At 42.3% G+C, this 24,209-nt stretch overlaps 2 protein-coding genes across 4 annotated transcripts; one reads left to right on the forward strand and one right to left on the reverse strand.

Annotated features, from left to right (window-relative positions):
* The first annotated feature begins 485 nt into the window (after positions 1-485).
* Positions 486-17,996, forward strand: VPS35 (VPS35 retromer complex component). The gene is made up of 16 exons (XM_039721186.1): positions 486-605; positions 1,968-2,064; positions 2,570-2,693; positions 4,107-4,289; positions 4,591-4,804; positions 5,532-5,615; positions 6,043-6,152; positions 9,139-9,235; positions 9,315-9,463; positions 9,959-10,166; positions 10,670-10,825; positions 12,443-12,565; positions 13,453-13,632; positions 14,774-15,013; positions 15,707-15,850; positions 17,090-17,996. Exons 1-16 carry the CDS (start codon positions 591-593, stop codon positions 17,267-17,269), a joined length of 2,304 nt encoding a protein of 767 aa, XP_039577120.1. The 5' UTR covers positions 486-590; the 3' UTR covers positions 17,270-17,996.
* A 988-nt stretch (positions 17,997-18,984) lies between these two features.
* LOC120507977 (histamine H3 receptor-like) lies at positions 18,985-24,018 on the reverse strand. 3 transcript variants are annotated; one of them, XM_039721188.1, is made up of 3 exons: positions 23,670-24,018; positions 23,437-23,603; positions 18,985-21,290 (listed from the first exon to the last, which is right to left on the reverse strand). In XM_039721188.1, exons 1-3 carry the CDS (start codon positions 23,893-23,895, stop codon positions 20,403-20,405), a joined length of 1,281 nt encoding a protein of 426 aa, XP_039577122.1. In that variant the 5' UTR covers positions 23,896-24,018; the 3' UTR covers positions 18,985-20,402. The 3 variants fall into 3 exon arrangements, with proteins under 3 accessions (XP_039577122.1, XP_039577123.1, XP_039577121.1); XM_039721189.1 differs by having other exon boundaries at positions 18,985-21,030; positions 21,121-21,290; positions 23,437-23,959; XM_039721187.1 differs by having other exon boundaries at positions 23,437-23,959.
* Between the last annotated feature and the right edge of the window lie 191 nt (positions 24,019-24,209).

The following is a 24,209-nucleotide window of genomic DNA, read 5'->3' on the forward strand; positions in this document are numbered from 1 at the left end:
CCTTTGCTTATCAGAAACTTGTCCTGAATGGAATGGCGTAGCTCAGATAGCAGTTGAGAACTTGTGACTTGTGAGCACAGAAAGCATCTGTGCAGTTGCAGTGTGTGGTCTGGGCGCTGCTTTGGAGCTCTGTGGACACAAGTAACAGCAGTGCTTCCTCTCAGCACAGTCGTGTCTCTGCTTTCTCTTGGAGCTTTTCTTCCCAGATACTTGCACTGGGTTCTTGACCTCTAAATGTTGGAAAGGAAAAGATGGTCCTGCTCTGCCCCTGTGACTTTGCTGTCCAAGAAGCAGTGGTGCTTGCAGGCTGCTTGTATCCTCCTCTCAGGTTTTGCAGGGCACTTGAACTTTCTCCATTACATGTCACACAATTATTTCTGACAACCCTTGAGTGCTCACACTGCAGTGTCACTTGCAGTGCATTCTGAAGTGTGGGAATCTAATTTTAATCAAGTCATAAGCAGCTTCATTGAGTTCTGTTTTGTTTGGTTTCTTTTTTCCTCCAGCCAACAACACAGCAATCTCCTCAGGATGAACAGGAAAAACTCCTGGACGAAGCCATTCAGGCTGTGAAGGTGCAGTCGTTCCAGATGAAGAGATGCTTGGTAAGGATGTGACTTTAAAAGGCAATGAAGCTTCTTGTCTGCTAGGAATAAAACAGTAAATCAATACCAATCTCTGGTTCTGTGAGGAAAATTAACCCTTTGTGTGTCTTTGTGCCAGAGGTTTTGCCAATAAATGAGGCAGCTGCTCATTGAGAGTGAGCCTTGGGTATTCTTTGTATGTGTCTTCCTAATTTTGCTCCAGTATTTGACAAGACAAGTTAAGATGTACCTTTATAATTTACATGCTTGCATTTAAATAAACCTGAGATGAACTTTATTATGAGATTATTGTTTATGTCCACCATTCTGTTGGGTTTTTTCATGTAGCCTTTTCTTGGTGTGACTGTCAGACTGAGAGGCTGCTGATGAATTACCTCCTGCATAGGATCAATTTTGTACTGATTAACTGTAGACATACATGTGAATTCTTCTCTGACTGGAAAACACCACGGGCTACTGTTGTGCTGAGCTTTTTGTCTGGGACTTGTAGCCAATTCAGGCAGATTATGTAATCACACGTAGCTTTCTCGGGTTTGAGAAGCCTCAGCTTTTATTTGGAGAAACTGCTTAAAGTTGCAATGAAAACTTAAATATTCCCATATGTTTTCATGTGGTTAGCCAAGCTAAGTTTGTTTGCAGCCAAATGACAGTAGCAAGAAGTGTAACACCTCTCCAGTTTTGTGCTCAGTGGAATGTTTTGGAAATCTTCAAGTAGCTGCAGCTGTGCTTTTCACTGCTATCTGTGATTAAGTGGCAGTATAAATACACTAAGTGGATCACACTAGCAATTCTTTTTGTTCTCCCTCAAAACTTACTACTGCTGCTTATGATGGGTTGCTCAAGTCTGTATAAGTGGTAGATTAGAGGTTTGTGGTTGGATCCTTTGATGCCAGGTGGTTAAATGCACCAGAAGTGTAAGTGAGATGCAGACTAGTAAGGGGTGGCTCTCAGTGAGGTGTTTTTTGTGGGTGACAAGGAGGGGAAGGTGATGATGGCAGTATTGTCTGTCTCCTAAAGCTTTCTAGGAGATCTGAGCAAAACAACAGACCAGATTTGGAGGAGGGGAACATGTTCTGTTTTCCTTCCTGGACAGAATCTGAGTGTTGGGTGGAGATTGCTGCATAAGCAGAATGATTTTAGATTTTTCTACCATTAGCATTGTGATTTATTACTGTAGCTCTGTCTTAGATGCATCTTCTTATCACCTCACCACCTTATCACAGGTAAAATGTTCACTTAGCTAGCATGGGTGGTGTAGTATAAGCTTGATATTAAACCATTTGAGATTTTTTTAGTAGATAAAAAAATCTTGCAGTTGCCTAGTGTAGTTTCTAACAGACTTTTTTCTTTCCTCCTCTGAAGGACAAGAACAAGCTCATGGATGCTCTGAAACATGCTTCCAACATGCTTGGGGAGCTGCGGACTTCTATGTTATCTCCAAAGAGCTATTATGAGCTCTGTATCCTTTCAAGAGGAAACTAACAGTTGAAATGTATTTGGAATGGGATATTCATCTGCTTTTTTTGGTACCATGGTATCTTGTGTCAGATACTATTAGCAATTTCCTCCTCAGAAATCAATTATGTGTATATATTGTAGGAGAATATACACTTTGCTCACTGTTTAAATTCAGTTTTTCTCTCTGGTATAAAACAGGTCTTTGTTTTTCATATCTTCCTCAGGGAAGTTTCAGGAGTCTAGTTCTAAAAACAATATCAGCTCTGTAAAACAATTCTTACATTCCTAGTTTTATTCCCTTTTATAAAATGATAAAAATTGGTCAGAGGTTTGAGGTTAATTTTGCACCTTTTTCCCAATCATGATTATTGTTCAGAAGTACTGCCTGCTTGGGCATATTTGTATTTGTTACAGCATCTTTCTTCCTGGGTGTGAATGAGCAAATTACTATTTTGTAAGAGTATGTTGTACTATTCTCACTAACAATCCTTAACTATGAGGAAAAGACATGGCAATTTCTGATGAGCTACACTACTTGGAAGTCTACCTGACAGATGAATTTGCCAAAGGCAGGAAAGTGGCAGACCTCTATGAGCTAGTACAATATGCTGGAAATATCATTCCAAGACTGTAAGTGTGTGTATGTTGGTGTGTGGCTTTGTTTGCTTTTTCTTTTTAAACTGGTGAATAGTGGTCCAGCTCTGGGTTCAGGCAGTGATTGGCTTCTCCATCAGTTTACAATGGTATTTCTGCCTATCTGTAGTAGATTACTGTGAAACTTCTGAGATTAGGCCAAGAGTACAGGTGCAGAAGGTCAGTTCTTCCTGCCAGTGTGTTAATTTTGCACATGACCAAGATGAAAAGCACTTCAGTCTTGTAATAAAGTTGGCTTTTGGGTAAAGAGCTGGTCAGGGGAAGATAACCAAGTTCCATGCTCTGATCAGGGAGATTGACTGTGCATGTATTAAACTGTTTCTGTTACCTGAGGGTCTGCATCTTACCTTCTCCCACACAGTAGTTGCTTCATAACCTTCTGCCTTTGTAGAGGCAGTCTGAGAAGGAAGCTGAAAGCTTGTGACTTCATTCTTAGAGTCTTTGTGTTCTGAATTTTTTTTTTGGCAAAGTAATAGCTTGCCAGAAATGGTACTTGAAGGCCTGTGAAGCTAATATTTAAGTATGTGACTGTTGAACTGCAGTACATTTTTGACATAGTCAGTTTTGGGATTTAGGTTTTGCTTGGTACTCAAGTTTTTAATTCCTGACCTTATGTTCACGCCAGGAAGGGGCTCTGGACACATCAGGCTTCATCTTCATGCAATTTCTGGAGTTTGGCTGGTGGCTACCACAGTGTCTTCACCTCTGTGTGTGACCATCAGAGTTGTCTTCCTGTCTGCTTTGTAGCCTCTGGTTCTCCCTGATGAAACCTGTGGTGCTTCCATGGAGGTTCTGTGCATGGGGCAGAGGAGCAGGCAGGGAGGGGTGAGGCCTCTAAACTGAATACCTGTAGGTTCTGAATATTGTAGTTTTTTCTTCTAAGCTGAGGGGGGAGTCCAAATACTCTGGAGCAGCAATCTTCCACATCTCACATATTTCAGCTGCCTGTTACCTGATGCACAGGTGCTGAGGGAATGAGTACAAAGACTGTAGTTCCTAACCTGCTAGACTACAGTGTGAGAGGCTTAACTACTTTGCCATCATAGATTACTTATCTATATATGTCAGAACTGTTTTCCAGATCAGTGGGGTGCTGGAAGTTTAAATGAACTGGTCTGAGAGCATTCAGAACTTTGTGAGCATTTCCACATTCAGTGTGTCAAGCATTGTAATGAGGTCTAGTGGTTGTTCTGACTTGCTGTGCTCTGTAGCAGAGGAGGATAGGAGTTGAAAGCTGACTAGATATCCAAAATTATTGGACCCAGGTGATAATTTTATTGGGTTTTTTTTGTGTTTTGGTAATCCTGCCATAATGGACAAAAGGAACTGTTGCCTTTCAGTGTGATGTTGTTACTTATGGTTTATTGTTTGATTCTGTGCCTTTTGCAGGTATCTGCTGATAACAGTAGGTGTTGTCTATGTCAAGTCATTTCCACAGTCCAGGAAGGATATTTTGAAAGACCTGGTGGAGATGTGCCGTGGAGTGCAGCATCCTCTTAGAGGCCTCTTCCTTAGAAACTATCTCCTGCAGTGTACCAGGAACATCTTACCTGATGAAGGCGAGCAAGCAGAGTAAGAAGGATGGGCTATAACTTAATAAAATTACTGTTAATAGAGCTTATTTCAATTTTCTGTGTGACTTACTTCAGATTTGAGAGAAGTAGATATGCTAGAATTCCATAGACTTGACAGTGTTTCATCCATTAAGAATTCCCTTCTAGCATTAAAGTTCCTCACAAGTGAGGATATGAACCTTTCTCATGAACCCAGAAACCCCACCCTCTAACTTATTGAAACTTGTATGTTCACCAGTGGCTGGAAGGATGAATACCTCTGACAAGCTTTTCTGTTCTTAACCTCTTACCAATTGCAGTGAAGAAACCACTGGAGACATCAGTGACTCGATGGATTTTGTGCTGCTGAACTTTGCTGAGATGAACAAGCTCTGGGTGCGGATGCAGCACCAGGGCCACAGCCGGGACAGAGAGAAAAGGGAGCGAGAGAGGCAGGAGCTGAGGATCCTCGTGGGAACAAACCTGGTTCGCCTCAGTCAGCTGGAAGGGGTCAATGTGGAGAGATACAAGCAGGTGGGATGGCTGTCCATTCTTTGACTTCTGCCAGCTTTCCAAACTAAACAAGTTTGGACTTGCAGATGAGCAGCTGGAAGTGTTACAGCTTTGCTGAGAGTTCAGTAATCCCAGTGCTTCTCAAACTCTTCACCCAGGGAAAAGTTGTGAGTGCTGGTATACAGTGTGTTCTCAGACCAAGGACATGATTCACACATTCTCCTGTAAGTCTGTGTGTAACAGTGACAAGAAATTCTAACCTTTCCTTCCTGATTCCCCTTTTCCTTGCAGAATAATGGGTTGGTCTAAGGGATGTGTACCCATCCGGTGTTCTGGGATAGATTTCACAAGTTGTGTGGCTGTGCTTCCCAAAGCATTCAGGAGAACTGTTACTGTGTGAAATGACAATGAAGGAAATGTATTATTTAAAAGTCTGTCCCTTGTAAGTTCTACCATGGTGCTGCTGAGACCCTGGGTATGTGCCAGCAAAGTCAGTAGCACTGACTTATGAAATCAAAGCTTGCATAATGTATGAAAGGGTCAGACTTCTGAGATCAGTAGTTGTTTTCTTCTTTTCTCTGAAGGATGAAACTTCAGAAAAATGGGACTTCTTATCAGAAAGTCTTTATGTAGAGAATCAGCTGAGAACTGTTAGAAATTCTGCTCTGCTTGGATTAAATGTATGTGTGAATATAAACTTAGAAGGTAATTGTAAAGTCACTGCAAGACCTTTTCCCCCCTATTCCAGATTGTTCTGCCTGGAATACTGGAGCAAGTTGTGAACTGTAGAGATGCTTTAGCTCAGGAGTACCTCATGGAGTGCATCATACAGGTGAGCTGCTTAAGTTCAATTGCAGTGATGGAACACAGGGACACTTCTATACACTTAGATTCAGGCAGCTTTCACATCTTCCTCATGGACTGGAAAACTCCATCACTGGGACTTGTACACAGTAGCTTGTCCTGTATTTTTTACCAGATGGGCAGAATGGAGATTTCATGCTCCTTCTGTTGCAGTAGCTTGTAAGCATCTTAGCAGTAGTGCCTGTGTTATGAGTTGTAACAGAGACGTGGGCCCTTGAGTTACCCATTTGTCTTATATCTCTTGCTTCATGCATTTACCAGTCAAGGTCAGCTTCATAGGCCAGTGTATTTACTGTGTGGTTATCTGCTTTGGAATTATTCTGTTGCATTTTTCTTCTGTGTAACAATGGGCAAATTCAGTTTATAACTTGATGACTATTGATCTAAAACTTCAGGTTTTCCCAGATGAATTTCACCTCCAAACCCTGAACCCATTTCTCAGAGCCTGTGCTGAGCTGCACCAAAATGTGAATGTGAAAAATATAATTATTGCTTTAATTGACAGGTGAGTGACCAAGGGGGTGGAACTTGACTCAAAATTAAGTTTGTGTTGTGCACAAGCAGATGATAATTCTTCTATCATTTGAATATGTTTAATTTTTTATACAACTTCACTGTTTCCATGTCTTTCTATCAGCTGTAATTAAAGCTGTCAAGAATATTATTTCTGTAGCTTCTGCTGTCTGGACTCTGCTTTTACAGCTTCCAATGAAATCTGCTTTATGGACTGATTAAAACTTGTAAACAGATTAAGCCAGGAAACAGCCCATTTAGTATTGAGCAGTGTCATGCTTCAGAACTGAAGTGGCAGCAGTGCCCTGCTTTGACAGCCATATCACTCATAGGTAGCTGTTGGAATCTTGAAGATCCTAATGGCTAAATCATCTGTCAGGAATACTTCACCTTGCAGGGTCAGAGGTCAGAGAACATAACAATGCTTCTTCAGAACAGAGCTAGTAGGAAATGGAACTACCTTCTTAATTCTTAGCTTTCCACTAGCATCTTGACTGTTCTCCTAAAAGCATATTTTTCCTGTGGAGTTACTGCTTAAAACTGCTTGCACTGAGTTCAGATTTGGGGAAGAAATCATAGAATCCTTTGTGTTGGAAAAGACCTTTAAGGTCAAACTGAAGTTTTAATTTGTATCCTGAAAGGAAACATTTTCAGTGAGCACCTGCACTTTCTTACTGCAGAAAGGAAGTGCACTTGCATGGCTTGTCTCAGGCTGTAGAAAGGCCTTGTCCTTTGCATTTACATCCAGACATGTCCCTTTGTACATCTGGTCCATGTGCCAATGCATGGACTTCAGTTAGCAAGGGATCTTGGGTCCCCCTGGCATTCAGCCTTGGGTAGGATTGCTGTGTCTTCTCTGATGCCTGGAGAGGACTTGAATGTATTGGGCATGACTGGTACAACTGAGGATCTTGAATTTTTTACTTACCAAGTGTGTAGCTTGTCTTCAGCTTATGTCAGATTTATACGTTCAAGACTTTGGTTTTATTGGAATACCTTTCAGTGTTTGTGCATTTGTCAGAGACACTGTGCTGCTTTTGCTGCCTTCATACAGAGATGTTCACAGGAGTTCTTTGGTTTCCCACACTTCGATGCTGTGGCTGAGATTTTTCATAATTCTGTGAGCTTAAAAAAACCCCTAAAACTGTAAACCACAAACACCACAAAACCCCCAAATCCTAAGAAATGTTGCCTGTAACTGATTTCTGAGACTATCTTGATTACTTTTAAAAGAGGTCACAGGATATTTTGCTAGCCTTTTACACTGGAGTGTAGCAGTGTCATTCTTTTAAGAAGGCTTGCCTTGTGTAGCTTTTGCTGCCCTGTTAAACTTCAGTATCACCTCCACAGTAAGTTTTTTGTGTTATGTTGCAAACACCAGTAAGTGACTGACCAGCAGTGACCCTCTGTCCTCCCAGCCCTCCCACTGCTGGGGTTTGTTGGGCCACTGAAGGCTTCCAGAGCTCTCTTTGGGCTGTGGGACAAGGGCACAAAGGTGATGGTTATGTTTGTAGCATGGCAGCTTGAGATTTGGATTGTAATGTTCCTGCCAGTGTTGGAGCATGTGAGGGGTCTGTCCTTGGAATCCATGTGTGTGGGGAGGATGTTGCTCTTGTGTTTGTGTTGGAGCTGGTAGGAGCAATGGCCAGGAGCTTCAGTGTTGTGTAGTTGAGATGTGAAGCTGCTCTGTGTAGGTTGTGCCTCTTGGCATTTCTCATCTTTGCTTCGGCTAATTGAATCTGAACATCAATGACTGCTGAAGAAGCTTGTGAAAATTTTATTCTTATTCCTGTGGGGCTTTCCTGCTAAAGGAATCTCTGCAAGTAGTGTTGCTGCTTTGGGATCTTTGTTGCCTTACTAAACCATTCATGACTTTTAATTATGCTGCCGTCTGCCTGCAGCTTGTTCATACCTTGTAGCATTGCTGGCTTTACACTGAGCTGTTGCCAAGGAAAGCTGCCTTGTGCCCCTAAGAAAAGGCAGTAATTGTTCCTGGCTTTAGAAAGTCTGCATCTTATCACCCTAATCAAATATGAGAATAGTTCAATGTCTTGCTGTTCCTGGCAGTGAAGTTTTTTTGCCTCCTGAGCTTTTCTACGTGCATCTTTATTTCAGATTCAGAATCAAAATTGATAAACCCTCTAGAAAAAAATTTTAAAAATTTAATGCAATGCTTTTTCCTAAATATTTTTGTAGTTCTTTTTCTAATTCAGAGTATAGTAATCTCAGTAATTAGAAAGTCAAGATAGCAGTGCTGAGCTTCTTAAGCTTCAACTCTGGTAAGGTGTTAGTCTTCTGATAGTGATGCTTTCTATCCAGTATCTCATTTTTGCAGAAACGGTGCTTGGCATGACTTTCTCCTCTTACACATAAAAATACCTCTCACCATCATCTGAATGCTTGCTGGATGGCAATTTCTGCTCCCATCCCCCAAAAACCAATATTCTTCACTTCTCCATTCTTCTTAAGTTCATTTTGTATTTTGTTCTCTGCAAATAGTGTAAGTTCCAAACATGTTGGTTGGTCTTTAGTGGCAGAGAACAGTTGAGTCAGCATATTCCTTCTGTGTGTTTTTTTCTGGAGGCTGTTTTGTGGAGGATTCTATTGGGTGCCTAATTTCAGTAATAGCACTGATTGAATAAATGTAGGATATTTACTCTTCCATCACCCTACTCTATACCTCTTTATCTGCTGGAAAAACCAGAGCACTTGCTTCTAGCTGAAGAACATCAATTATGAAATGTCCTTCCTGTTCCTTCTTCACCTTGCCTTTTCTGTCAGTGCTTTTTCAGGACTGATAGTTACGAGGCTCAGTTGCTCATAAGGCTTCTGACTTCCATTAATTTCCGTTTTGCTTGTAATAGAGCTTCCAAATATGCCTAAAGGACATGCTTTTTCTACCAGTCCCTCTTTCTGCTCTGTATTTGAGGAGTGAAAAAGCTGTCCTGACCAAGCTGCTTTCCTTGCTCTGTCACCAGGTTAGCTTTATTTGCACATCGTGAAGATGGACCTGGTATCCCAGCAGATATCAAACTGTTTGATATCTTTTCACAGCAAGTTGCTACTGTTATACAGGTATGTTGGGTATCCCTGGGTGTGGTTTTTTGCAAAGTCCTGTGCTTTAGTATCAGCTTCATGCTGTCTTAAATTTCAGTCTCGGCAGGATATGCCCTCAGAGGATGTGGTGTCTTTGCAAGTTTCTCTCATTAACCTGGCTATGAAATGCTACCCAGACCGTGTGGACTATGTTGACAAGGTGTTGGAGACTACTGTGGAAATATTCAACAAACTTAATCTGGAACAGTAAGTGTCTCTTGCATTTTCTTTGGCATGGCAGTTAATACCCTAAAATCAGGCCTTCTGTATTGCATCAGATTTGGTGAGATAGCAGAGCCATGCTCTGGCTGTGTAAGGTCACTGCTTTTGGATCAGCTGCAGCAGCCCTGATAAACTCCTGGCTAACCAGGACTTGCTCCCCTGTGTGTGAGTTGTGCTGTACATCCACACAACGTGTGTGCATTTTGTAGGCATCCCTTACAGCACTCTAGAGTTCTGCTATTGCTGCATTTGCAGCCACACTCTGCTTTTGCTGGCAGCAACTTAAAACATGCATTTGTTACTGTATGTCCCAAAGAGCAAGAGCTGACTTATTTTGGTACTTGTTTCCTTTCTCCCTAGCACCAAGCTGCTTGGTGGTTGTTGTATGACTCAGAATTGATACTCTGAAGCAGACTTTAAACCTGTCTACCTGTGTGAACCACTGACTAATTGTATTTTTTTGCATATGTTTTCTTTTAGTATTGCAACAAGCAGTGCTGTTTCAAAGGAGCTGACTAGACTTTTGAAAATCCCAGTTGATACGTACAACAATATCCTGACAGTTCTGAAACTAAAACATTTTCACCCACTCTTTGAATACTTTGATTATGAGTCCAGGAAGAGCATGAGTTGTTACGTGCTTAGCAATGTATTGGATTACAACACAGAAATCGTGTCCCAAGAACAGGTATGATATAGTTAATTTGAAAATCTAGGTACTTAAGTGATTGTTCAAAGACCTGAAAACACATTTAGTGACTTCATGCAGGGCATGCTTTGTTTCCTAGCCTGCATGCCCCTGCCTCCCCTGGCACAGTCTTTATCCTACTTAGTAATTCTTCCTCCTCTGTTCTTAAATGTTTTTGAACATCTTACCTGACCTCATCCTAGAGGCTACTTCTGATTTACCACACCTCAGCCTAGACAGTAATCTGTTAGGTTAGACCCTGAATCTCTTTAAAACTGGGTCTGCTATCTAAAGAAGGCTGCATAGCCTTTGGAATCTGGATTTCCTCTGCACTGCTGTGCTGCCCTGTCCCACCTGTGCTGAGAGGGGCCCTTCTTCGGGGTGTGAGGCCCATATGTCTGAAGCATCCCCACTATGAGTGGCTGTGAAGATGTTTCCAGTTGCTGGCAATTTATGCTTATGGACTACTGTAGTTTAAACAGAGCTTCTGTTGCCTTTACCAGGTTGATGCCATCATGAATTTGGTATCCACGCTGATCCAGGACCAACCAGATCAGCCTGCTGAAGATCCTGACCCTGAGGACTTTGCGGATGAGCAGAGTCTTGTGGGAAGATTTATTCACCTGCTGCGTTCTGATGACCCTGACCAACAGTACCTGGTTGGTGACTGGTGCTTCTCAATGTCTGTGCTTTCTGAACTGTCACAGTTCTTGCATTATTCACTCTACAAGACCTGAGTGAAGCTGGGAGCTGGGGCATCACTGCCCTGGCACTACATACTTAGTAGAGAACATTATGTATGACACCTTTAGTGGTAGGATGATAAGTTGTTTATTCAGAAAAAGCAAATGAGGACTTAAGCATTTGTTGATTGAAAGTTTTCATCCCATGAGGTGGCAACTATCTGTATGAGTTTGTGGAACTCCTGATGTTCTGACAAATTCACATAATGATCTATTGAAAACACAGCAAGTGCTCTTTGGAGTACTGTGCTATATGTGAATTTTAATACCAAGGGAATGCAAAAAACCTCGGAAAATACAGCTTAGTATGTTTGGCCTTGGGGATTTTAATTTCTTTAAGGATGGGGTCTTCATACAGCATGTAGTGTCCTGCTGCTTGGTTCCACATGCTTTTCTTCTCTGCTTGTCCATCTGTAGCAGTACATTTGACATGTCCTTGAAATCTGTGCATTATGGTACTTGTAATGGTTTGACTTGATCTATGGCAGCTTAATGTAGTTCTGTTGTTAATCTGCTGTATCTGGCATTAGGGAGGTCACTTAAACTTCAAATAAACTGTCTTGAAGTGTTTGTTAGGGTAGAGGGCCAGGGATATTCTGTCTGTGCCAGACCCACTGGAGAAGCTGGCAGAAGCTGTGATGAAGTTGGATCTGCTGCAGATGGCAGTTAGCTCATGTCTGCTTAGGGACTACTGTGAAGTTCCAGTTTGTGCCTGAAATAAAAGTCACACTGTATAAACAGTGAGAATAGAGCAACAGAATAAAGTGCAAGCTATGCATAACACAACTAGTATTGATTTAGCTTGGCTTTAAGGTCTGGTACAAGAAACTCTTGCTTGAAGTGTAATGAAACTTGTGTAATGGGGAGAAGAATAACTTTACAGGAACTGGAGTCAGTTGTATTTCAGGACCTTATTACTGGAGTAAAGCAGAACGGTTTTTTTTTCTTACTGAAAACAAAGCTTCCCTCAAAGGAATGCTGGCACCAAGGAAATTAATATTTCTACCCCAAAATAATTTACATAGCTACAGATGTTGAAGCTGTTTCTGCAAAGATTCTGAGAGTCTGTCTTTCTCATCTAGCAGTGCTTTGCTTTAATCACGTTGACCCCCTTTAAATGCCATCAAAGGACTTGTCACATTATTTTTTAGGTACAATTCTCTGAGCTACTTAACACCTTTTACTAATAATGCTTAATAGCTCCCTCAGCATCACAAGTGCTTGCATCAAATTTCTCTACAATACAGCAGCAGCAGGAAAAATCCAAGGTTATAGGATTTTCACAGTATCTCACTTTAAATTATGCATTCTGTATGGAAGAGATATGAAATGCAAATTCAAACAGCCTTGTCCAAGTGCATTAGCCAGAGTGGCTAACCCGTGTGCAGTGGGTGATTACAGACTTCTCTATATTCAGGTTATTTACATGAAATCTACATCTAATCTAAAAACAGGTTGAGGGTGGGGCACTGAGCTTCCCTTGAGTGCATGTTTCTGTGAGGATTCTCTGAGCTCACAGTGCTTCTGTTCCAGATCCTCAACACTGCCCGGAAGCACTTTGGGGCAGGGGGGAACCAGCGCATTCGTTTCACGCTGCCCCCCCTGGTTTTTGCTGCCTACCAGCTCGCCTTCCGCTACAAAGAGAACTCCAAAGTGGTAAGTTCACCTCCAGCTTGCTCTTGTGTGCTTGCTTGCCTTTATTTTCTTGAAAATGCATTTTGTCTGGCTGCATAAGTACGCTCAGACTTGATACAGAAGGCTAGTTTTGTTTGGGTTTTTTCTCGAGGTTTGAATGCTTTTTAATTTAATGAAGATTTCCATCAAGTCGTAGTAAATCACTTTAGTACTTGAGAAGTGAAGGAGCAGAAATTGGCTAGTTTTGTTTATTCATTAAGGTGATGGATTATGTGCCTTTACTGGAGACCAGAACTGATTGCATGAAACTGATTTAAATCTAAATATTGAAATTCATCACTTTCTAAACTATAGCTACATTATTGTAATATTTCTAAACTGAAAAGAAAGCACTCTAACTTACAGAGTAGTAGTAAAAGTGTACAGTAAAATAATAACTGATCCATTTTGGCTCTTAAATGCTTTCTGATTGAGATATTTACCTTAAATATGTATTTCCTTTATTGTGGATGTTATATTGTGGGGACATAAGGTTAAATATTTGTTAAAATACTCTTCAAAATGAAGGTTTTAATATTCTCTTCCACTTTTGATTGCTCCAGACTGAACAGAATTTTTCTCCCCTTGGCTAACTAGGCTTTTGCTCAGTTATGTGTTAAGCATAGCTGTCCTAACTGCAGTTCAGTGTAGGCTTCTGAAGAAAGCTCTTAGGAGCTGGTAGGAAAAATGGGTGTGAAATCTTTGTAAAATACTTTGTGCAGACCCACTGAAGCTGACGCTGCACTGCTGGAGTGACTGGAGTGGCATCAGAGAGCAACAGACTGGAGCATTTAACACATCTTAGAACAATTGAGATTCCTTTTTCCTTGTAGCAGTGCTCGTGTTCAAGCCTTGCTTTTCTTGTCTAGGATGACAAATGGGAAAAGAAGTGCCAGAAGATCTTCTCATTTGCTCATCAGACCATCAGTGCTCTGATCAAAGCAGAGCTGGCAGAGCTGCCTCTCCGACTCTTCCTGCAGGGAGCACTGGCTGCAGGAGAGATTGGCTTTGAGAACCACGAAACTGTGGCCTATGAGTTCATGTCCCAGGTGAGTGTCCAGCTAGTAGAGCTGGTGTCCTGTGCTGCCTTTAGCTTGGTTTGGGTAGGTTTGCTGAACACTGAACCATCCGGTGTGATTAAAACACCTGAAGTGATGGACAGCCAGTGCTACTAGGTAGAAACTCCTCGTTTCATTCTTGCTTCCCAGGCTGCTGTGGAATTAAGCTCCATTGCTACTGATTTGAATACTCAGTCTGACAACAGTGGTATGTTGCAATGCTGCCTCCTGCTCGTGTAGTTGGCTCACTGGAGGAGTGTAGTTTCTCAGCATAAAGTGCTCCTTCACTGCTTCTGTCTCCAGCTCCTGATAGCCAGCTGGTATTGCCCTGACCACAAGCACTCTTTGGAAGTTTTCTAAAATCTGCAGTGTTCACAACTGCTATGCTGGGCTTTGCCAATTAAAATCCTTGTATTGGAACCTACTATAAACTACTCTGAAAACCTATTTGAACTTGTAATGTGGTCTTAATTTGCCAAAACCTTCCCCTCCTACCCATCACATAAAGAACCAATGTGTTCCATGTTGTAGCTTTGTCCTAATCTTTCCCGTAATACTGCTACTAAATGCATGTTTTTAAACAGAGTTGCTGATAAGCTGGGTTTGCTCACTGTGTTGTATCAGTTGCTATTGTAGCACAGTTGTGACCATGAAACAGCATGGCAATGATGTACTTTGCATTAGAGATACAGTTCAAGATTTGTCTGTTCTCTGAAGATTCTTCATCCGTGCAGCAGCAGAGCAAGTGCTTTTCTTACCTACTCTGTCATCACTGACCTGCTGTCAACTTCTGCTCTGCTGTTTTGTGTTTCAAAGAACCAAATCTTCTTCAAGGACTGTTTCTGCTGCTGAAGTTCTGTGTCTGAATAGGTGCTTGAATGAGGAAAAACTTAATCTTCAGATTATATGTGGGATCACACTTACTTGCTAAGACCACTTGAATACTATTTCTTGTAAAATTTTTTCTGGTCTGTGGATTTACTTGGTTTTACACTCTACATGAAAGAGTTTTTTCCCTACCTGAAGCTTTTAACAAATGCAAAACTGGACAGTTTCTTGCTGTGTGAATAGCAGGTGTGATTTTTTTTTTTCTGATGTGTTCTGATTGAGTCTTGCTTTCTCCCTTGTCTAGGCCTTCTCTCTATATGAAGATGAAATCAGTGACTCAAAAGCACAGCTGGCTGCAATCACCTTGATAATTGGGACATTTGAGAGGATGAAGTGCTTCAGTGAGGAGAACCACGAGCCTTTGAGGACTCAGTGTGCACTGGCAGCCTCCAAACTCCTGAAGAAGCCAGACCAGTGCCGAGCTGTGAGCACTTGTGCCCATCTGTTCTGGTCTGGCCGAAACACTGACAAGAATGGAGAGGAGGTAAGAACAAAGTGACAGCAGTGGAACACATTCTGCCTCAGTAACAGTTCTGCCTTCCTTCTGTAGACACTTCTAAAGTAGATACATTGGTGATGTAGGTTTGGTTGGAATTTATTTTAATATGAAATTTCTAAAACTCACTGGAGCATAAACTGCATAAATAAAAACATGAAGAAAACTCTAATTTAAGGGTGGAAGTACCCAACAAGCTTCTGAGTGTCAGCTAGTTAAAGGCTAGTTGACTGGTCTGCACTTTTCTTGTATTTATTATATTAGCTTCATTTGCATGTGAACTACTAAACTTCCAAATTACAGACACAAGTTGTTGAAGTAAAGGTAAAAAAATCCTCTGTGTTCTTCAGGGCTTGTCACATAAGGTGTTATCATTTTAAGGAGCAGTGTTTGAAACATATTTTTCAAAGTATGCATTATGGTACATGCCACAAAATTGAGTTACTTGATCTCATAATTGAAGGCTTTCAACAACTGTTCATGCTACTGTGTGATGTAACAAAATCTAATGGTGGCAGGCAGGCAGGGTAAGCTTTCAGGCACAGCTTGCTCTTTGCAGTTGGTGTAGTTTTGTGTTTCTGTGGCAGACCCCCAAGAAATTATGTGTGTGCCAAGGGAAGAGATACTGGAGGCTCCCTAAGGTTCTTTTATTTCTTGTAACTTGGGTGTTTTTCCTTCTAGCTTCATGGAGGAAAGAGAGTGATGGAATGCCTAAAGAAGGCTCTGAAGATAGCAAATCAGTGCATGGACCCTTCTCTGCAAGTCCAGCTTTTCATAGAAATTCTGAATAGATATATCTATTTTTATGAAAAGGAAAATGAGGCGGTGAGTGATAATCCATTCTCTGTTGCATCTTTTTTAAAGAATGTTTCTTTAAGCTCTTCATTCACACTTGTAACCACAAATTCTCTTCAGCTTGCCCTGTAGTCTCATGAGAAGTCCAAGTTCTTGTGATAAGAGAGGAGTCAATTCTTGATGTGCTAATAAAAGTATTGGATTAAACTTCATTCCTCTCACATTGGGGAAAATGTTTGCAGTTTAGTTATGAATTTAAATATTGTGAGACTCATATACCTAAACTATTTTAGATTAAAACTTACTGGAACTTAGATGAGAAAGTAGTAAGATTCTAGCTTTAGATGTACCAAACTTAAAATGTACATAAGGAAAAGAAAAAATTTTTACAGGTGTTCATGGTCACTGCTGACTCTGCCAGGTTGGTGTAAGCTTTAATTTCACAAATAGATATGACACCATATGTACTCAGCTTAAATTGTGTTTATATATAATCTGAGATAGTTACCTGATCCATTTTCTGTTAGCAGGTAAAGAAGAGTTAGGCAGTTTGAAAAGCTGCTTGGTCAAGTAGAGATCAGTGTCTCCTCTGATGTCGTTGACTGAGAGCAGCCATAAAATATCCTGTAGTTCTGAGAGAATTCCTAAAGGAATTTGAGGGATTTGCTGACTTTGCAATAATTGAACTGGCTTCTCAGCATAGGGGTGCTCTAGTATAGGAGATGCTGTATCTGATGGAGATGAAAATAAAGCTTTGAATTTCAAAGCACATTTTGGCAGATATAAAAATACTCTCTGGATACTCTGGTGGCCTGAGTGCATTTTTTGTAGTGCTGAACTTCAGCCCGTAGGCAGCCATGGCTTGTTCTCTAAGAAAAACTTGAAATCTGATATTACCATCCTGACTTCTATAAGAAACAATTACCTCACAGTGCATGTACAGTCTGATTGTGTGTGCCATTTGTTTGAAGCTTTTTCAATTTGTATTGAATACACTGGAGAGAAATGCTGTTGGAATAGTTAAAGTTATCAGGCTAATGACAAGTTTTTCATCTTTGCTGGGATGGGGGAGTTTCCACAGAACTCTGAAACTGGAAGGGTCCTGTGCAGAACCAGAGAAGGCAGTCCCCAGCAGTTTGTCTGCATACAGTCTTACAGCATTTTGAAAGATTATCCAAATACAGATAGCTTAAAGACAAGTCTGTCAAAACTAATGTTTGTGCACTTGTACACAGGTGGTGTTGATGACTTCTGTTTTATGTTCTGTAGGTGACAATTCAGGTTTTGAATCAGCTTATACAGAAGATCAGAGAAGATCTCCCAAACCTTGAGTCTACTGAAGAAACAGAACAAATTAACAAACACTTTCACAACACACTGGAGCACTTGCGTCTGAGGAGGGAATCGCCAGAATCTGAGGGGCCAATTTATGAAGGTCTTGTTCTTTAGAAAGACACTCACTGTACCCGTTTTCATTTACATACCATGTTTTTTTAAGATAGGTTCCTAGGCTGTGCCTTTCAGAAATGTCAAGTTAACATTCATGTGTTCAGTCTGGCACTTCAAACACTTGTGTTGAGTACTCTAACAAATTTGGAAGGTTGGACCAGCAACTACAGGTTTCATCAGTTAGCATGGCTGAAACTTTCTTTGAAATCCATGTGACATGGTAGGGCTCTTCAGTTCTGATTTCTCTTCTGTCTGTTCACTGTTGCTTCTGTAGCACTAGAGCTCTAAACTGGCAGTGACTGTCAGCTGAAACTGTGTCTGATCCTTACAGAGCATCAGATTTTTGGGATTATTGTATGTCAAATTCTGCTTGTGCTTTTCTTTTAATGCGAGTTAAGACTAAGTGTAATATTTTTCCCTAAAACTAGAATATATTAATGCATGTTTGGAGAGTTTTAAAGTACCATGTTCAAAAACAGAAGTTATATTTTGCATATTAAGGCTCTGTGACATTCAGTGAGGGCCAGTACTGTGCACAGGGCATATTTATCAAGATAATTTTGTTCCAAATAGTATAAAAAAAATAGAGAAATTGCAATCTATATAGATATGTATAACCTTCATTACTGTAAATTTAGGGGAAAATGCATTACACAAGTTTATTCAGTATCATGATTTTGCACCGGTGAAACAATAAAGTTGCTATTAACACCTGCTGTTTCATGTCTCTTCAGAGCCCACTGCTGAACCCAAAGCTAATGTTGAACCTTCTGATAAAAGTGAAAGAACTTTGGTTTTGTAGGGACAGAAGAATCAAGGCATGGTTACCCTGGCCGAGCCGGGCAGCTGCTGGCATTTCTGATGTGGGAGTTTGTGGTACAAAGCCAGTGTTTCTGCACACGGTGCTGAGATGATGTGTGCTCACATTTCAGAATGTTTTAATGACATACTCGGAGTGAGGAAGAATCCTACTGGATTCTGTGCCAGAGAGTGACAATAGAATGGCAGTGCTGTAGGAAGCTGAGCAGTGGAGCACGGCCAGTGGCAGCTGCTGAGCTGCTCCTGTCCATGGGCTAATGCTGGAAGTTTTGACCTGTCTGGATTGCCTTGACTGAACGTGCTGTTCTAAAGATAACTGATGGAATTGAATTACTCCTTGAGTGACCACTGTTTTCTGAAAATGTGTCCTGGCTTGATTGGATATTAAATGAGATTTTGGTGGGATTGTTCAGTAATTTAGTGCTACCTGTTTTGTGAGAAAGGCAAATACAATCCTAGGAAACAACTGTAGCGTAGACAACAATTAGATCATTAATATACTGATTAATAAGTCTGGCTTGGAAGGGAGGAGGAATGAATGGGGAGATAATTTAAAGGCTTTACTTCCCCAGGTTTACAGCTGATGCTGATTCAAAAATCTTCCTGTTGCTCTGTATCTGTTGAAAGTGTTCCTCATAGACTGTTGTTTTGTTATAGCACATCCATAGCAGAATGTGGTGATTATGTTCATGTGGATATGTTCATAGTGTAGGGATATGCCCTCCTAGTTTGCAGTATTTGCTAACCATGTCTGTTTAGTCCTCAGTGTCAGTCCTTGTAACTTAGGAAGTGTCTTTGAAATACCAGCTTTGCAGTTTCAACTGCAGTCACCCAAATGTTGTAGACTGGTGCTTTTTCACCCTCTCCCACTTGTTAGAGCTACACAGTTAGGACTCTTCCACAGCTCTTAATTACTTTTATTGAAAGTTTACAAAGTAAATAATTTTACTGCCTGTAAACTTTAAGATCAGTTGTATTACCATGCATTTTGACTATGGCAATGGACAATTAGAGCTGTTCAGTAACTATCACTTGTCAGCAAAGGAAAGCATCTGTTAGGTTATGTAGCAAATGCTGGTGATGGTGGAACAAACTTGTATCATTAGTGATGCTCAATGTGACACCTTGTGGGACAAATCTACTCCAAGCTCAGAATCAGTTGTGTGAGGTGTTCCTGTGACACAGGCACAATGACAGAGACTCTAGGGCTGTAGCAGGGCTGTAAATTGTAACAGACTGAGTCATGCCAGTCATGGTGCATAACCTGGGAAATAGCTCAACACTGGAAGTGATACTTTCTTGACCACTAGTGACATGATGGAAAGATTCAATGGGTGGGGTAGGGGAAAACAACACTTTGATTTTTTTTATTTTTTTTAATTAGCCAGAAGCAGTAAAGGTCTAACTGTAGTGTTTTAAAAATTACTGGAAGGGAAGTTTACCTAAAGCTCTGGCATGGATCTCATAGACTACTTAGCTTATTCTGTCCTTACAGCAAAGCACAGAATAATACCCTGCGCCCTGTAAGGAGTGGAGTTTTGACCTCAGTAGATTCCTGCCCATGCAGGACCCTGCTGGGGGGCAGGAAGTCACTGCTGAGGGAGAGAACTCCTAGTGAAACTCTTCCAGTGTGTAAGTTACCAATTCTTGTATCTCCTATTAAAAAGTTCAAAACCCCTTCATACTTCTGTTCCTGGACTTTGTTCTACTAAACATTCCACTCTTTTCTATTTCCATCACCTTTTCCCTCACATCAGTGCTCCCTTACCTGCTACAGTTGCTCAGCTGCTCTGGTAACATCACTGTTGTGCTGCCTCCTGTCCCATGCTTCTCCTGTATTTTTATCTTTAGTCATGCCTTGTCTGGCTTGTCACTAAGTGGAGGCAGGGAAAGCATCCAAGACTTAACAACTGAGATTCTTGATGTCTTGAAGTGGGTTTGGGGTAAGATGTAACAGATCTAAGATTAATGCTTTATGAAATTCCAGCAATATTTACAGTTACTAAAAGTGACACAGCCTGAACTCTAATTATTAGCCATGAAAGTTATTTTTTGTTTGCAGCATTTCAACACTAGTACACCATTACCAGAAAATACATTGTTGGTGTAATTTCCTAAAGAGCTTTGAAAAATGGCCTTTCTTTTCATTGCTGTGATTTTCCCAGCTACATGGATGACTATTTCTACATATTCATAAATATCTACACTTGTGCCTACTTACCAATATTCCATAAAAATTTGCAGGTATTGCAATACTTGCTTTTTGGTGTTCCCACCAAATACAATATGTACTAATTTTCAGCCTTCCTACTTTTCACATCAAAATGTCAGGATGAATTTTAGCCTTTTGTGGACACAGGAGTTTTATGAAGGCTTTCCTAAAGCTCATGTGACACAGTGGGTAGAGAACAGGGTTAATGGCTGAGTTCACCCACAGGAGCCAGAATGAGATCTCATAGAGGGAGTGGTGCACACAGTGCCCGTGGCAGGCTGCCCTGATGATCATCAGCAGTGTGTAGGGAGCCCAGCACAAGCCAAACACACAGACAATAACTGCTAAAGACTTGGCTACTCTCTTATCCCGGGAAAGCCTAAATCTGTTTGCCATAATGTTAGCAACATCCACTTTGCTGCTGGGCTGGCAAAGGCTTTCTGTTGCTTTGCAGAAGCCATTCCTGGGAGGCCTGGTCTTCACGTCCACCTGCAGGGGTGGAAGGTCAAGACTGGCACTCGGATTTGATGGCTGATTGCCGAGCTCAGCCGGGGCCTGAAGCCTTGGAGCCTTCCTTGGGGGAAGAAGGCTGCTTGCTGTCTTCTCATGTTTGTCCCTGTTAGCTGGCTTTACAAAAAACACAGCATGTTCCCTTTTTTCCCCCTGGAAATTCATTTCACAGTCCTCTTGACCCAGTGAGAGGTTTTCATTTCGGAGCAGTGTGCGTTTCCTGATGTTAAGGTAAATACTTAAGTTAAAGTACATAACAGTGATGAAAGGTGTAAAGAATTCAACAGTAGAGGCAATCATTAGGAAATACCAGTTGTAGAAGAATTCTGCATGACATTCTCCTTCAGGGAGGATGCTCTTTTGGGCAATGTGCTCCCAGCTGAGAATGGCTGGCCCGTAGAGGAGAAAAGCAGCAATCCATACAGTCATCATCTTCAGCACTGCATTTCTGGTCATCCCTTGCTGAGCCCTGTAGCTGACCTGAGGGACAAAAGTCACACACATTACACATCTCCCACGTGGCTGCTCTGGAGCATGGCCCTCTCTTGTTTCTTGTGAGGGTTGGTGAGAAACTGGTTTTGGGATGAGGGTTTTTAGACCAAGCTTACTGGTATCACAGAAGAGTTACTTCTGAAATATGCTGTCCAAGAAACCTTATCAAGGTGATTGCATAAGTTCTGAGAAGTGCATCATGTCTTAAAAGCTTGAAAACCAAGTCTTCAAAGCAAATAACCACTGCTCTTCCCAGAATTGGCTGTCACCAGTTTAATATTTAGTTCTATTAGCTGGGACACCTGTTTACAGAATGGTTTAAAATGTTTATTGGACCCTTTGTTTGGAATTCTTAAATAATTTGAAATGTATAGAAGGGTTTGAATTCACAGAATATCAGGCAAGTTCTTTTATTTCTGCTTTGTAGAGAGACTATTAATGTGAAAATCACAGAAAAAGTTTACTATACAACACCTTCTTCTGTTTGATATAGTTAATTTCATTCTTTCATGAAGTACTTAAAGAATTCCTGTTTGCAGCTAAGGTGTTTAGATGGACTGTTGTGGTCTGCAAAGTGCTTTACAGAATAACTGATTTCCATTATTTAGAAAATAGAGAACTAAGGTGCAGAAATAATGTGTCACTAATACTGTGTCAGTAAGCCATATCAGCAATGGAATTATCAGAACCTTAAAGTCAAGATCATCTCCTCTATTTCTGATTCCCTGGAATGTTTGTCCCTGAGGACAAATACTCATGTAGTGGCTTGGAATTCACCCTTCACATCTCCACGGTGCAGCCACACAGCCTTTGGAATAAGAAATTCTTAAATTCTGTACAGGATTCATGTTAACTGCCCCCATCTGTGGGCCTTGATCTCCACAGCCAGCGCTGTTCTGGTAGAGGAGCCACAGAGCTGAGAAACCTGAGTGTGTCTGAACTTGGTCTGGTTTTGCAGTCCTTAACAAAGCTATGAATGATTTCAGGAGAAGTCTTGGAGGAAGTTACTATTTTCATTGAGATGGAGAATAATTTGGAACTTCAGATAATCCTGCTTATATGTGTTGTCATACTGCCCTAACCCATCAGTCATCTTCTGTACTCTTGCTTGGGAGGGATTTTTATATGAGGGATTAATTTGAAGTATTTTAAAGTGGATGATTATTTTCATTTATTAAGACCAGTTTCCATTTCTGTTTCTGAATCTGTCTAGTTTATATATTTATACTATGTGCATAGTCATGAGAGATTGGTTTATGAAAGAAAAATTCATGGCTAATTCACAACCTAGAAAATAAAGGAATTCTGAGTGTTGACTGTTAAAGAATTAATCTGTTCATTTCTCCCTCTTCAAAAAGAAGTTGGTAAAACTGCTGAATTTGTTCTGCAGTCCCTCTTTTTACTTTTTGTGATTTAAATGAGCAACAACCTTAAATGAACACTTTAAGAAACTGTGGGTGGAACGTAACAAAGAAGTGTGTGTAGAAGTGTGAAACCTATTAACAGGTAAAATGTGTTATTTTGACACCATTCAAAATACTTTGAAGCATTATGGTCTAGGTGAAAATTAGGTGCAAAGTCTAATCTTCCTTTTTTAATAGGTGGCGTGCTGCAGACACGACTTGAGCTGTTTCTGTGGCCACTACATAGAAATGGCATTTGCATCCTGTGCAAGGTGTTAATTTATAATCTGCCACTTTTGACCCATCCACATCAAATTCCCCCGACAGTTCCATCCCCACTGCAATCAGCTCTGGGCTGCCGTGGGCTATCCACGGGGCACGGCCGTGTCCTGAGGGAGCAGCTCTGCTTCAGCTGGGTCATACTTTAAAGTTTATTCCAGGTGCAGCTGGGGAGGGGATAAGTACACCTTGTTCCCGCTGCAGACACAGCCTGTGCCTGTTTCTAAAGCAGAGTGCCTCTTTCACTGTAAAAGTGAGAAGGAAATGCATTTTCTGGCAAAGCCGATCACTCCCAGAACTATTTCCAGGACTGAGAAGCTCGCCCCTGTCTCATGTGCTGTTCGAGCGAGGCTCGAGGGCGCTGAAAGCCAGGTGCCCTAAGCGAGCCCCGTGCGTGGAAGGGCAGCCCTGGAGCCCCTGCGCCCCGCTGGCACCCCCTGCCCAGCCCTTACCGCTCTGGTGACACAGATGAACCTGTCGAAGCTGATCAGGACGATGTTGAAGACGGAGGCGGTGCACACCAGGTAGTCCACCACCAGCCACAGCTTACACAAGCCCCTGCCGAGCCTCCACTCGCCCGTCAGCACGTAGGGGATGTAGAGGGGGATGCAGAAGCCGCCTGCGGACAGAGCTCGGCGGTGACACGGGCGGAGCCACCCCCGCCCCGCGGCGCCCCGGCACTCACCCACCAGCAGGTCGGCGATGGCCAGGTTCAGGAAGAAGAAGTTTCCCTGCGTGCGGAGGCTCCGGTCCACCACGAACGCCAGAATGACCAGGGCATTGCCCAGCACGGTGGCCAGCACCAGCAGCCCCATGAGCGCGGCCAGCAGCGCGGCGGTGCCGGCGGGGAACGGCCCGCCCGCCGCACAGCCGCTGCCGGACGCGTTCAGCCACGGCCCGTCCCGGCCCATGCTCGGCAGCAGAGCCCGCGGCTCTGCCCGGACCGGAGCTCGGCTGCGGCACCGCCCCGCCGGGCGGAGCGAGCGGTGCAGCCCTGCCCTGTGCTTCCCCGCCCAGCCCAGCCCAGCCCAGCCCGCTGCCCGCTTCGGCAAAACTTCCTGGAGTGCGGTGGCGGCCCGAGGGGGAGGGCGATGCACCAACCCGGGGCTCTGGGGCTCGGCAGGAGCGCCCCGTGCCCGCTGCCCGCGCCTCCTCAGCCCGGCCGTGCCGCTCCCGGCCTCTCGCAGTCCCTCCCGGTCCGGCCGCAGCCGCTGCCGGGGCAGGC

This window comes from Passer montanus, unplaced genomic scaffold, assembly GCF_014805655.1.
Source record: "Passer montanus isolate IOZ18808 unplaced genomic scaffold, ASM1480565v1 scaffold45, whole genome shotgun sequence".
In the NCBI taxonomy this organism is placed as follows: Eukaryota; Metazoa; Chordata; class Aves; order Passeriformes; family Passeridae; genus Passer; species Passer montanus.